This window comes from Coregonus lavaretus (genome assembly GCF_964263955.1).
Source record: "Coregonus lavaretus genome assembly, chromosome: 32".
Lineage (NCBI taxonomy): Eukaryota > Metazoa > Chordata > Actinopteri > Salmoniformes > Salmonidae > Coregonus > Coregonus lavaretus.
Genome location: NC_140019.1, coordinates 22402618 through 22417789, shown reverse-complemented (window position 1 = coordinate 22417789; position 15172 = coordinate 22402618). Strand labels below are relative to the sequence as shown.

At 43.4% G+C, this 15172-nt stretch overlaps 2 protein-coding genes across 3 annotated transcripts; both read left to right on the top strand.

Moving 5' to 3' along the window:
• Nucleotides 1–1195: 1195 nt before the first annotated feature.
• Nucleotides 1196–2918, top strand: LOC311107225 (protein SPMIP2-like; the record flags this gene model as incomplete). The annotated part of the gene is made up of 4 exons (XM_084149715.1): nt 1196–1262; nt 1685–1914; nt 2544–2602; nt 2792–2918. The coding sequence occupies 4 exons, from the start codon at nt 1196–1198 to the stop codon at nt 2916–2918; spliced, it is 483 nt and encodes a 160-aa protein (XP_084005841.1).
• A 4015-nt stretch (nt 2919–6933) lies between these two features.
• LOC311107823 (peptidyl-prolyl cis-trans isomerase D-like) lies at nt 6934–15152 on the top strand. 2 transcript variants are annotated; one of them, XM_084150384.1, is made up of 11 exons: nt 6950–7089; nt 7577–7717; nt 8009–8115; nt 8292–8480; nt 8698–8820; nt 11121–11227; nt 11410–11554; nt 11821–11907; nt 12133–12151; nt 14343–14366; nt 14609–15152. In XM_084150384.1, the coding sequence occupies exons 1-11, from the start codon at nt 7005–7007 to the stop codon at nt 14695–14697; spliced, it is 1116 nt and encodes a 371-aa protein (XP_084006510.1). In that variant the 5' UTR covers nt 6950–7004; the 3' UTR covers nt 14698–15152. The 2 variants fall into 2 exon arrangements, with proteins under 2 accessions (XP_084006511.1, XP_084006510.1); XM_084150385.1 differs by lacking the exon at nt 14343–14366 and having other exon boundaries at nt 6934–7089; nt 12133–12161.
• The last annotated feature ends 20 nt before the right edge of the window (nt 15153–15172 follow it).

Here is a 15172-nt window from a genome sequence, read left to right as displayed (position 1 = left end):
ACTGCACATTAATCAGAGCAAATAACTCCTCTGTCTTGTTTGACTTCCTCCCCCCACTGCAAGGCCAACAGTATGGCATTTAGCTCCGCTGTATATACAGCCAGATGATCTGTAATACGTTTCCTGACTTCCACCCCACAAACCCTGCACAACAAATGCTGACCCAGTACGTCCTGTCCTTGGATCTTTTGAACCATCTGTGTAAATGGCCACAAAATCCTGATACACAGTATCCAGACGTCTCTTACACAAATCAGATGGATCAACACCCTCACTATCTTTCTGTAGTATCTCCAACACTTCTAGATCAACTACTGGAGGCGGGAGTAGCCATGGTGAATTTACAGGAATAACTACCGTTGGACTAAACTCCCTTCCATACAGTCCCATCTCCATCTCCACCCAAAGCTTGTGTTCTGTCTTCGCTCATGTTCCCAGCATGCCTGTAAAATCCCTTTCGCAGGATGAGACACCCCATGTCCTTGTAGGTTGACCTAATAATTCATTGCCAGCTGCTGTCTCCTAATCTGCAATGGCATATCCCCGATCTCCACCTGTAATGCAGCCACTGGGGACGTCTGAAACGCCCCACTACATATTCTGAGTCCCTGTATGACATCTAGCGTGGAAACTCGGTCATTTTAGACTTGCTAACGGGTTGAACGTGACACGTTTATAACTACAACACAGGAGGCTGCTGAGGGTATGGAGGCTCATAATGATGTCCGGAACGGCGCTAATGGAATGGCATCAAACACCTGGAAATCATGTGTTTGATGTATTTGATACCATTCCACTTATTCTGTTCTAGCCATTACCACGTGCCCGTCCTCTCCAATTAAGGTGCCACCAACCTGCTGTGAACTACAGACGGGTTAGCAAGTCGTACATTTCCGAGTTTCCTATATCCAACTAGCACTTGAACGCGGCATAAGACAACTCCCGGGGGAAAAAAGAAGACTGGTAAATATAGTTTTCAACGGTCATCCCACTCGGAATTTCAAGTCGGGAAATCGGGCCTCTTTCTAGAGTTTCAACTTTCCGACCTGAAGATCCCTGATGTCATGATTTGACTTCGCTTTTTTTGAGTCGCATGGCAACAGCCCACTGACCCCATCACCAGCACACACACTGGGCTCACAAATCGCTCGCGGGCGTCCTGCGGTAACTATCTAGTCTGAAAATAACAGTTCCAATGGAGATTAGCACAACGGTACAAGAAAGGCCCGCCCAAGCCTATGGACAAATGATGCTTTTTACCGGTATGTGTCACGTAATTATTGGGTTTAATGTAGAATGTTAAATGCAGTTGTATAAATAGGTTGCAACAATCACTTCTTATTAGCTACATAGGCTATTGTGTGTAACCTACAGTATGTTCCATTTTATTCACGGTGTAATTATAATGAGGCCTTTTTTTAAATTATACATTGGGGGTGTTTCATGATATGCATATTTGGTATTTTGTGATGTCAATGACATGTAGATAGGTCAGGATAATAAACTGTGGGGGTGAGTGGATGAGAGATACTTGACACAGCCCTTTCATTGGCAAATGCACTCTCTGTGTGAAATTGTACCACCCAATGTCCTTTAATTAAAGGGCACTACTTTAGATTAGGGCTCTGTGTTGCTTACTATTTTATGAATGGTTCCCACATTTCTCTATGTTGATTCTAACAAGGTCCAGATGGAATTGGGGACTACAGGGCAAGATTGATCGACTTTCCCCGCTACATTGGGGTTGGCCCTTTGTCACCTATGGGTACAAGCGATTTGATTTACCTGTGCCGGCCTGCTTACTGCACCCCACCCCCCATGCCCAAACAGTGCTACATTGGAGGGGTGGGATGGGGCATGCAATATCACCAGCTCCTGAACAGCAGGACGCTGCTCAGCAGTATGCAAATTAAGGTGGGGCCCAAATGAAGCCGGTGAGCTGGATGTTCATTAGAGTTAGGCGACCTTGATGAACATTTAGTAGATTAGCTGCATCATATATTTTATTGTGGTATGACATAAAGGGAATGCAACATAAGCAAATGTAAGCTTGTCTTATCTAGACCTATATGAGTATTGAATTGAAAAGTCGTGCAGCATGTTTAAATGGCTCATGGTAACATTATTGACAATGGTAAGAATGTTGTCATAAAACAATACTATAATCATGATGTCATAATGCTCACCTGTCACAATGGTCAAAATGTTGTCATAAGAGAATACTGTAGTCATAATGCTCACCTGTCACAATGGTCAAAACTTGTGATAAGGCAAAACTGTAATCATATGAATCTCAACAAATTATGCCACAATTGTCCCGCGTCACAATGCTCAGAATGTTGTCAGAAGATAATACTCTAATCACGATTCCCAAAGTTGTCATAGAGTCATGACCCTATTCTGACACATAATATCATTCTGATGACAGCATTACATGGGTATTAAGACAAAGCCACATCACTTGTGACATTTTTATTCAGCCATTCATTTAACTGTTATAACATATAATTTTTGAAGTGACTCAGACCATGTTGTTCCTGTAGAGAGCTGAATTCCGCTCCGCCCTTGAGGACAGAGTCACCCACAGATATCAAAACCCATGGTAGGCCCCACATGTGGTAACCCATACTTTATTGAATATATTTTATTTTCAGCCAGTCAGAATCACTTTACCTGCTCGCTGTGCACATTTCCAATGGGAAAGTGATAGCATCACAGCAGGCTTGTGGAGTGTTAAGTGAATGTAGGTGCACTGTTCTCCATCCATTATTCACCACTTCCGCTTTTGTAGGCACGCACCGCCCCACTTTCTAGATAAGCAATCTGTCGGAGCCCGCAGCAAACTTGCATGGGCACACAACAAGTATGACAATTACAGCCAGGACAACAACAGATATTTTCTTCTCAACAGTAAGTAATTAACTCTAGGAATGTTACATTTCCTCCTTTCAAACACCAGTATGTAGGACACATTGCATAGCTGGGTATACGTAATACAGTGCAATCGGAAAGTATTCAGACCACTTGACTTTTTCCACATTTTCTTACGTTACAGCCTTATTCTAAAATGGAATAAATTGTCCCCCCCCCCCCTCATCAATGTACGCACAATACCCCATAATGACAAAGCAAAAACAGGTTTTTATAAATTTTTGCAAGTGTATATATATTTTATTTTGTTGAAAAATCACATTTACATAAGTATTCAGACCCTTTACTCAGTACTTTGTTGAAGCACCTTTAGCAGCGATTACAGCTTCAAGTCTTCTTGGGTATGACGCTACAAGCTTGGCACACCTGTATTTGGGGAGTTTCTCCCATTCTTACATTGACATTACATTTTTGTCATTTAGCAGACGCTCTTATCCAGAGCGACTTACAGTTAGTGAATACAATTTTTATTTTTTCAATACTGGCCCCCCCTGGGAATCGAACCCACAACCCTGGCGTTGCAAACGCCATGCTCTATCAACTGAGCTACATCCCTGCCGGCCATTCCCTCCCCTACCCTGGACGACGCTGGGCCAATTGTGCGCCGCCCATGAGTCTCCCGGTCGCGGCCGGCTGCGACAGAGCCTGGATTCGAACCAGGATCTCTAGTGGCACAGTTAGCACTGCGATGCAGTGCCTTAGACCACTGCGCCACTCAGGAGGCTAATTTCTTCTCTGCAGATCCTCTCAAGCTCTGTCAGGTTGGACCCAATCCTGTCTCGGAGCTCTACGGACAATTCCTTCGACCTCATGGCTTGGTTTTTGCTCTGACATGCACCATCAACTATGGGACCTTATATAGACAGGTGTGTGCCTTTCCAAATCATGTCCAATCAATTGATTTTACCACAGGTGGACTCCAATCAAGTTGTAGAAACATCTCAAGGATGATCAATGGAAACAGGATGCACCTGAGCTCAATTTCGAGTCTCATAGCAAAGGGTCTGAATACTTATGTAAATAAGGTATTTATGTTTTTTATTTTTAATACATTTGCAAAAATGTCTAAAAACCAGTTGTAGCTTTGTCATTATGGGATATTGTGTGTAGAGTGAGGAGGGAAAACATTTTTAAAATTCATTTTAGAATAAGGCCGTAATGTAACAAAATGTGGAAAAAGTCAAGGGGTCTGAATACTTTCCGAATGCACTGTATATACAAAAGTATGTGGACACCCCTTCAAGTTAGTGGATTCGGCTATTTCAGCCACACCCGTTGCTGACAGGTGTATAAAATCGAGCATACAGCCATGCAATCTCTATAGACAACCATTGGCAGTAGAATGGCCTTACTCACCGTCATAGGATGCCACCTTTCCATCAATTCAATTTGTCAAATTTCTGCCCTGCTAGGGCTTCCCCGGTCAACTGTAAGTGCTGTTATTGTGAAGTGGAAACATCTAGGAGCAACAACGGCTTAGCCACGAAGATGTAGGCCACAGAAGCTCACAGAAGGGGACCGCCAACTGCTGAAGCGCATAGCGCGTAAAAATCGTCTGTCCTCGGTAGCAACACTCACTACTGAGTTCCAAACTGCCCCTGGAAGCAATGTCAGCACAAGAACTGTTCGTCAGGAGCTTCAAGAAATGGGTTTCTATGGCCAAGCAGCAGCACACAAGCCTAAGATCACCATGCGCAATGCCAAGCATCGGCTGGATTGGTGTAGAGCTCGCAACCATTGAACTCTGGAGCAGTAGAAACACATACTCTGTAGTGATGAATTATGCTTCACCATCTGGCAGTCCGATGGATGAGTCTGGGTTTGGCGGATGCCAGGAGAACGCTACCTGCCCCAATGCATAGTGCCAACTGTAAAGTTTGGTGGAGGAGGAATAATGGTATGGGGCTGTTTTTCATGGTTTGGGCTAGGCCCCTTAGTTCCAGTGAAGGGAAATCTTAATGCTACAGCATACAATTACATTCTAGACGATTCTGTGGGTCCAGTGTTGTGGCAACAGTTTGGGGAAGGCCCTTTCCTCTTTCAGCATGACAATGCCCCCATGCACAAAGCGAAGTCCATACAGAAATGTTTTGTCGAGATCGGTGTGGAAGAACTTGACTGGCCTGCACAGAGCCCTGACCTCAACCCCATCGAACACCTTTGGGATGAATTGGAACACCGACTGCGAGCCAGGCCTAATCGCTCAACATCAGTGCCCGACCTCACTAATGCTCTTGAGACTGAATGGAAGCAAGTCCCAGCAGCAATGTTCCAACATCTAGTGGAAAGCCTTCCCAGAAGAGTGGAGGTTGTTATAGCAGCAAGGGGGGGGGGACCAACTCCATATTAATGGCCATGATTTGGAAATGAGATGTTCCACGAGCTTGTGTCCACATACTCTTGGTCATATAGTGTATATTTGACCCACTAAACTCAATTGTACACACACTCCTATTTCTGCACAGGCCTTGTTCTCAGGGTATAACTGACCTCTCATTTGCTATATCACTTCTTTGAAGTATTATGAAACTATATCCACAGCATTTGAGGAATTCGATGCAAATGCATTTAATGTTCAAAAGGGTAATGCGTGATATATGAAAGGACATGATCTGGTCGGTGAATGAACCCATTCAAACCACACATCATGCTTGACTATTTCTGTGCGTAGTATTTTAAGTGAACAGTATTCAATAGAGACATCATTATTTAAGGATTGTTATGATATTTTTGCCTGACAAATACCTACAACTCATAAATGCTTTTTTTGTTTTTCCCTTCCTAGAGAGATCTACTCGTTCAGAGAAAAGCTGCAGGTGCCTTACAAAATGAGTTTCCCTGAAATAATTTGGGTGAAGAACGGAAGATGATTCAATGTTGTCCTGAAGACCTGACCAAGTGTCTGATAAACACCACATTATATCCAACAGTCTCATGAGTCATTTGCATGATCTATTTCACTGAAATTGTTTAGGAGCACTGCAAGTAAGCTACTCTACCACACCTGCACTGGTGTATTTTGCAGTTAGTTATACAGCAACATTTATAGTAAATTAGCAGTCCTTAAAATCCTCAAACAAGGATTTGATTAGAAGGATGAAAATATCTCCACGTTTTGTCTGAGGAGTTACATTTTACATTTGAGTAATTTAGTAGACACTCTTATCCAGAGTGACTTACAGTTAGAGTTAAAGTATAGTTTATGTAAACCAGCGTATGTAAATCATTCATATTTGCTTAAGCCCATTGGCTTCACTTTAAAATCTCTAAAGTTTTGCCAAAACATTAGGAGATAACTTATCTAAAAGTACTCAAATATTGATAACTGGACATGGGGAACTAAGATAATAAAAAAGTTAATTCACCAAGGATGACTCGGACACCAGTATTGGATACCACAGGTCTGAGATCCAGGTCTTTCCTGTCTTGTGACATAGATTCAAACTTTTGATAACAAGTGTGAAGAAGATAATCCATCCCCTGAGCAAAAGCCATTACAATCCCCAAAGTCTAGCTCAGATAGCTGACTGAAATAAATTGGGAGAGGAGCCTTTATCGCACTAGAGATTTCCAATTTGTTGTTAGCTCAACTTCAATTTGGTGGTAATCTTGCCTCCAGTTAATGGCTGACCCTTTCTAATACCTTTAAAATATATATGTTTTTATCTATTATAGTACAGTATTTTCAACAAATACATGGCCAACATATTCACATGCACACCTTTGGGACATAACCAGGTAGGTTATAGCAGTAGTGGGATCGCATGGGATTAGGCAAAGGGTTCACTACTTTTGGAATGGGGACAGAACACTGGGAATATAAGATATTTTAGTTAAACATAAACATTTTGGAAAAGCTATAGCTACTACTTTTGTGGACAGTTTACCGTCTTCAAAATTCACACAGGTTCTTGTAGTTGCACATCCAACTCAGTAGATGGCAGTGGTCCATGTTTTGCAACGTCTGAATCAACGCATCGAACTAGAGGAAGTAAAATATCCGCGATTGAAGCTCGCAGTCAACCGGGAGTACCTTGGAAGTAGCTAACATTTAGGATTGTACAATTTTTGAAATGTCTAACGCAACAACAGTGACCAAGCCTTCAAACAAAGAAAACCCCCGTGTCTTCTTTGATATAGACATTGGTGGTGAAAGAGGTTAGGACATTTTTAATAAATGCGTTTAGTCATACAACTGGACTCACTAGGCTAATGGCTAGCTAGCAGCACCGGGTAATGTTCGTTTATAGAAAAAACACATTCATTCATGCAAGCTAGCTTAACCATAGCTAGCTATCGTGTTCATAAATTGTTAACGTTACGCCACAGCCAAACTGCAGCGACCAATGTAGCTATGTAAAATAAAATTTTTGCAATTTGCATGCTGTTTTAAAGATGTAGATGCTTGTCTTGTTAGCTAGTTTTACTGTGTGAATGTAGTTAGCCTAACAACAATGATACATTGCATTCGAAGCACGTGCTGTCATGTGTTGCATAAATAGTCAACACACCAGTATCTACCCGATTATCTAGTTCAGGACTAAACTGCTTATTTGATGAGTTAGTTACTACATGTACTTAGAAATTGCATGTATCAAGACCAGCTATCCACACAGTCATGACATATTTTGTTTGTTGTCACCAGTTGGCCGAATCGTGTTCGAACTGTTTGCTGATGTTGTCCCCAAAACTGCTGAAAACTTTCGAGCACTCTGTACTGGTGAGAAGGGAACTGGCAAAACCACAGGGAAACCACTCCATTTCAAAGGATGTCCATTCCACAGGAGTACGTAAATATGACTTTCCACTGTTTGTGTGGAACTCTGCCCCAAACACCCAACGTTTCAAATTCATAAGCGGTTTATAGCTATGTAATTGAGGCTATATCTGCAGTAGCCATGTAGCTACATTTCCCCTCCCCTCATTTTGTTGTACATTACTACCTTGAAACCTCTTTTACTGATGCATAGCTATTATAGATCACATCTATGATACAGTAGTAAATCCATTTTATAGTAACAAACTGCTGTAAGATAATGACCTCTTACATGTATTTTACGCTGTCAATCAATTTTAGTCATCAAGCAATTCATGATCCAGGGAGGCGATTTCTCCAACCAGAATGGCACTGGAGGAGAGAGCATCTATGGGGAGAAGTTTGAAGATGAGAACTTCCATTACAAGGTAAGGATTTTCATAATGGCGTGGAATAACATATAGCTGGGGCCAGGAGATTTTCCGGACCAGTACAAAGTCTGGGCCTTAGTTATAGGGAAAACTCCTGGCCCTAATCATAACATATAATTTCAGTTTTCTTCATCATCTCTAAATAAACATGTGGGTTTCTGTCTCTTCTCCAGCACGACAAAGAGGGCTTGCTGAGTATGGCCAATTCTGGACCCGCCACCAATGGCTCCCAGTTTTTTATCACCACTGTGCCTACTGCTCATCTAGATGGCAAACACGTGGTCTTTGGACAAGTCTTGAAGGGGATGGGGCTGGTGAAAACACTGGAGGCCATAGAGACCAACGAGGACACACCTGTCAAGGTAAATCAGTGAAAGGAACTGCCACATTAAGTAGGAGCTTGGTGTAATGTGTGTGATGACATTGTCTTCAGAGGTTGTATTGGGGCATATTAAAACTGCAGCAAGCTGTATGTTTTGCAGCAGGTAGATGACCTAGTATTTTTCTGTAAAGTGCGTGACACTTGTGAAATGCTCATTGTGTATTAACAGTTCTGCTCTGATGTTTCTTTCCACATAGCTGTGTGTAATTGCTGAGTGTGGTGAGCATAAAGATGGGGAGGACTGGGCAATAGCACTGAATGACGGCTCAGGGGACACCCATCCAGACTACCCAGAGGACTCCAACGTCGACTTAAAAGATGTTAGTAGGCCTACCTCTTTTTTTTCTCTGAACGCTTCTCGCAAGATACTCATGCTAAGTTCTTACTACTAAGTATTAATAAGCAAAGAATATAGTCTTAACCTTTATTCAACCTCAGTCAGCATATGTGGATTTATTTAGTCTGTCAATTTAAAAAGTGTATAATGAACTATGAATTGTTCTGAAAGAGCTGAAAAATCTGGACCCCTACAAATCAGCTGGGCTAGACAATCTGGACCCTTTCTTTCTAAAATTAGCCACTGAAATTGTCGCAACCCCTATTACTAGCCTGTTCAACCTCTTTCGTAACGTCTGAGATCCCCAGAGATTGGAAAGCTGCCGCGGTCATCCCCCTCTTCAAAGGGGGTGACACTCTAGATCCAAATTGTTACAGACCTATATCCATCCTGCCCTGCCTTTCGAAAGTTTTTGAAAGCCAAGTTAACAGATCACCAACCATTTCGAATCCCACCGTACCTTCTCCGCTATGCAATCCGGTTTCCGAGCTGGTAATGGGTGCACCTCAGCCACACTCAAGGTCCTAAACAATATTATAAAAGTAATTGATAAAAGACAGTACTGCGCAGCCGTCTTCATCGACCTGGCCAAGGCTTTCGACTCTGTCAACCACCGCATTCTTATTGGCAGACTAAATAGCCTTGGTTTCTCAAATGACTGCCTCGCCTGGTTCACCAACTTCTTCTCAGATAGAGTTCAATGTGTCAAATCGGAGGGCCTGTTGTCTGGACCTCTGGCAGTCTCTATGGGGGTGCCACAGGGTTCAATTCTCGGGCCGACTTTATTCTCTGTGTATATCAATGATGTTGCTCTTGCTGCTGATGACGCTCGGATCCACCTCTATGCGGACGACACCATTTTGTATACATATGGCTCTTCATTGAACACTGTGTTAACAAACCTCCAAACGAGCTTCAACGCCATACAACACTCCTAGTAAAACTAAATGCATGTTCTTCAACCGAACGCTGCTTGCACCCGCCCACCCGACTAGAATCACTACTCTCGGTGGGTCTGACCTAGAGTATGTGGACAACTACAAATACCTAGGTGTCTGGTTAGACTGTAAACTCTCCTTCCAGACTCACATTAAGCATCTCCAATCAAAAGTTAGATCTAGAATCGGCTTCCTATTTCGCAACAAAGCCTCCTTCACTCATGCTGCCAAACATGCCCTTGTAAAACTGACTATCCTACCGATCCTTGACTTCGGCGATGTCATTTACAAAATAGCCTCCAACACTCTACTCAGCAAATTGGATGTAGTCTATCACAGTGCCATCCGTTTTGTCACCAAAGCCCCATATACTACCCACCATTGTGACCTGTACGCTCTTGTTGGCTGGCACTCACTACATTTTACATTTACATTTTAGTCATTTAGCAGACACTCTTATCCAGAGCGACTTACAGGAGCAATTAGTGTTAAGTGCCTTGCTCAAGGGCACATCGACAGAATTTTCACCTAGTCGGCTCGGGGATTAGAACCAGCGACCTTTCGGTTACTGGCACAACGCTCTTAACCACTAAGCTACCTGCCGCCCCACTCACTACATATTCGTTGCCAAACCCACTGGCTCCAGGTCATCTATAAATCACTGCTAGGCAAATCCCCGTCTTATTTTAGCTCACTGGTCACCATAGCAACACCCACCCGTAGTCTGCGCTCCAGCAGGTACATCTCACTGGTCATCCCCAAAGCCAACACCTCCTTTGGCCGCCATTCCTTCCAGTTCTCTGCTGCCAATGACTGGAACGAATTGCAAAAATCTCTGAAGCTGGAGACTCTTATCTCCCTCACTAACTTTAGGCGTCAGTTGTCAGAGCAGCTTACTGATCACTGCACCTGTACACAGCCCATCTGTAATTAGCCCATCCAACTACCTCATCCCCATATTGTTATTTATTTTGCTAATTTGCACCCCAGTATCTCTATTTGCACATCATCTTTTGCACATCTATCATTCCAGTGTTAATACGAAATTGTAACTATTTTGCACTATGGCCTATTTATTGCCTTACCGCCATAATTTACTACATTCGCACACACTGTATATATATTTTCTGTTGTATTTTTGACTTTATGTTTTGTTTACCCCATATGTAACTCTGTGTTGTTGTTTTTATCGCACTGCTTTGCTGTATCTTGGCCAGGTCGCAGTTGTAAATGAGAACTCGTTCTCAACTGGCTTACCTGGTTAAATAAAGGTTAAATAAAATAAAAATAAATTGCTGTGATTGTGAAAATGGCATAAAAGTCTCACACTTGTCTTTTTGGTTAGGTTGACAAAGTCCTGTCTGTTGCTGAAGATATTAAGAATATTGGGAACAACTTCTTCAAGAACCAAGACTGGCAGTCTGCAATCAAGAAGTACACCAAAGCTCTCAGGTGGAACATGGTCCTGGGCTCACTCTCTAGCTGTGATTTGTGTGTGTACTAGGCCTGCGTGTGTCACAGCATGACGTGCATTTGAATGTGCGATGACCATAGGAGTTGACCAAATGGCGCAAACAGATCTGGGACCAGGCTAGCAAAGTGTGGACTAAATGGTGAAACGGGTCTCTTGCCAGGTATCTGGCGGTTGGCGGAGACGAGCAGGCGATTGAGAAGGCCCAGGCGAAGCTGGAGCCCACAGCAGTGAGCTGCATTCTCAACACAGCTGCCTGTAAACTGAAGATGCAGCTCTGGCAGGAAGCCATGGACAGCTGCGACGAGGTAAGTATTTTAGGCCAGCCAAAATCCTAGAAGCAAGCCCTGTCACGCTACCATCACTAGGCTACAGTACAACTGTTAATTAATGGCAAAGATTCAAAGGCCATTCGTGGTCAGTACTATAAGTCTTTATGGAACTGATTGTGAGTGCAACTTAGGATACGTATCATATTATTAGGTACATTTGTAGATAAACATTTTAAATAAATGCTTTAGTGTAAAACTTAGTACAGTTACTCTTTAGTCAGATTTTGTGTGTTTGTTTTCAGGCACTGAAGTTGAACCAGAAAAACACTAAGGCTCTGTTCAGGAGGGCCCAGGCCTGGCAGGGACTGAAGGAGTACAGTAAAGCCATGGTAAAGAAACACTTATCATACCAACCATATTTCTGACTTCAGAATGTGTAGCCTTGGTGCCAGCCTAACTAAAATGTGCTCTTTCTGGACTGGAACCAATGCCACAGAACCATTTATTTGCACTAAAGGATGCCGTCAAAAGAGTTGGCCGGAATCATTTATTATAATCAGTGAAGTTGACTTGTCTGTTGACTCACTGAAATGTTTCAACTTGTTCCATTACAGAGTGATCTGAAGAAAGCTCCACAGTGACCGTACGTACATACCCCAACCAGAAGCCATGGATTACAGGAAACATCCGCACTGAGCTAAAGGGTAGAGCTGCCGCTTTCAAGGAACGGGACTCTAACCCGGACGCTTATAAGAAATCCCGCTATGACCTCCGACGAACCATCAAACAGGCAAAGAGTCAATACAGGTCTAAGATTGAATCATACTACACTGGCTCTGACGCTCGTCGGATGTGGCAGGGCTTGAAAACTATTACAGACTACAAAGGGAAGCACAGCCGCGAGCTGCCCAGTGACACAAGCCTACCAGACGAGCTAAACCACTTCTATGCTCGCTTCGAGGCAAGCAACACTGAAGCATGCATGAGAGCACCAGCTGTTCCGGACGACTATGTGATCACGCTCTCCGTAGCCGATGTGAGTAAGACTTTTAAGCAGGTCAACATTCACAAGGCCGCAGGGCCAGACGGATTACCAGGACGTGTACTCCGAGCATGTGCTGACCAACTGGCAAGTGTCTTCACTGACATTTTCAACATGTCCCTGACTGAGTCTGTAATACCAACATGTTTCAAGCAGACCACCATAGTCCCCGTGCCCAAGAACTCTAAGATAACCTGCCTAAATGACTACCGACCCGTGGCACTGACGTCTGTAGCCATGAAGTGCTTTGAAAGACTGGTCATGGCTCACATCAACAGCATAATCCCAGAAACCCTAGACCCACTCCAATTTGCATACCGCCCCAACAGATCCACAGATGATGCAATCTCTATCGCACTCCACACTGCCCTTTCCCACCTGGACAAGAGGAACACCTACGTGAGAATGCTATTCATTGACTACAGCTCAGCATTCAACACCATAGTGCCCTCAAAGCTCATCACTAAGCTAAGGATCCTGGGACTAAACACCTCCCTCTGCAACTGGATCCTGGACTTCCTGACGGGCCGCCCCCAGGTGGTAAGGGTAGGTAACAACACATCTGCCACACTGATCCTCAACACGGGGGCCCCTCAGGGGTGCGTGCTCAGTCCCCTCCTGTACTCTCTGTTCACCCATGACTGCATGGCCAGGCACGACTCCAACACCATCATTAAGTTTGCCGACGACACAACAGTGGTAGGCCTGATCACCGACAACGATGAGACAGCCTATAGGGAGGAGGTCAGAGATCTGGCCGTGTGGTGCCAGGACAACAACCTCTCCCTCAACGTGACCAAGACAAAGGAGATGATTGTGGACTACAGGAAAAAAAAGAGGACTGAGCACGCCCCCATTCTCATCGACGGGGCTGTAGTGGAACAGGTTGAGAGCTTCAAGTTCCTTGGTGTCCACATCACCAACGAACTATCATGGTCCAAACACACCAAGACAGTCGTGAAGAGGGCACGACAAAGCCTATTCCCCCTCAGGAGACTAAAAAGATTTGGCATGGGTCCTCAGATCCTCAAAAAATTCTACAGCTGCACCATCGAGAGCATCCTGACTGGTTGCATCACCGCCTGGTATGGCAACTGCTTGGCCTCTGACCGCAAGGCACTACAGAGGGTAGTGCGTACGGCCCAGTACATCACTGGGGCAAAGCTCCCTGCCATCCAGGACCTCTATACCAGGCGGTGTCAGAGGAAGGCCCTCAAAATTGTCAAAGACTCCAGTCACCCTAGTCATAGACTGTTCTCTCTGCTACCGCACGGCAAGCGGTACCGGAGTGCCAAGTCTAGGTCCAAAAGACTTCTCAACAGCTTCTACCCCCAAGCCATAAGACTCCTGAACAGCTAATCATGGCTACCCGGACTATTTGCACTGCCCCCCCACCCCATCCTTTTTACGCTGCTGCTACTCTGTTAAGTATTTATGCATAGTCACTTTAACTCTACCCACATGTACATATTACCTCAACTAGCCGGTGCCCCCGCACATTGACTATGCAACGGTACCCCCCTGTATATATAGCCTCCCTACTGTCACTTTATTCTATTGTATATATAGCCTCCCTACTGTCACTTTATTTTTTACTTCTGCTCTTTTTTTTCTCAACACTTTTTTGTTGTTGTTTTATTCTTACTTTTTCTGTTTAAAATAAATGCACTGTTGGTTAAGGGCTGTAAGTAAGCATTTCACTGTAATGTCTGCACCTGTTGTATTCGGCGCATGTGACCAATACAATTTGATTTGATTTGATTTGATTTGATTTGAAAGCTCAAGAAATTGCACCAGAGGATAAAGGTTGTTACCGCTTTTTTAACGTGACAATCAATCCAGGGGATCATATGTCCTCGTGTTCCTTTGAATATCCCAAAGGCTAACTATAGAATACATGGTCAATAGTTAGAGCAGTATGATGTTTGTCAAATGAAACTTGTTTAGAAAACCCCTTTGACAGATGTGCAACATTGATTTGCCATTTCATCATGATAGGTTGTTTTCCTTGCCTGGCAAGTAAATTTACTTTTTGCATCCTTTGACAGCGATCGAAAACGAGATGAAGAGAGTCCAGATAAAAGTGAAGGAGGAAAAGGAGAAAGAGAAGCAAATCTATTCCAAAATGTTTGCATGAAGATCTCAGACAATCATTTGATATAATATAAGCCTACCCTAAAAGTACACTTGCCAATAATGAGTTATTTCGTTTAGGCAGCTAGCTACAATACAGGTCCGAATTGAAAACCAAGACTGTATAATCATATTGGCTGTTGGAAGTTTTATGAGTGGCACACAAGGGTAGCTGAAAATAAAGTATGGATACACGTAACGAAATGTTGAATTTTTTAAAAAGAGGAATCGTAACCCTGTCAGCATTTTGTCAAAGTATTTCACTGTATTAATTTCTTTGGAGGGTTATTCTGTCAATGATACTGTCATGTTTACTCTGAATGACTACTGTAATATCCCTTTATTTATGTCTGAACGTTTAATATAAGCCATAAAGATGAAATGTGGTTGGTTGACTCAAATTCTGGAATTTGCCTATTCCACCTGTACAATGCAATTAAATGTTACCTGTATGTTCAATGAGAGATGTGGATTAAGTT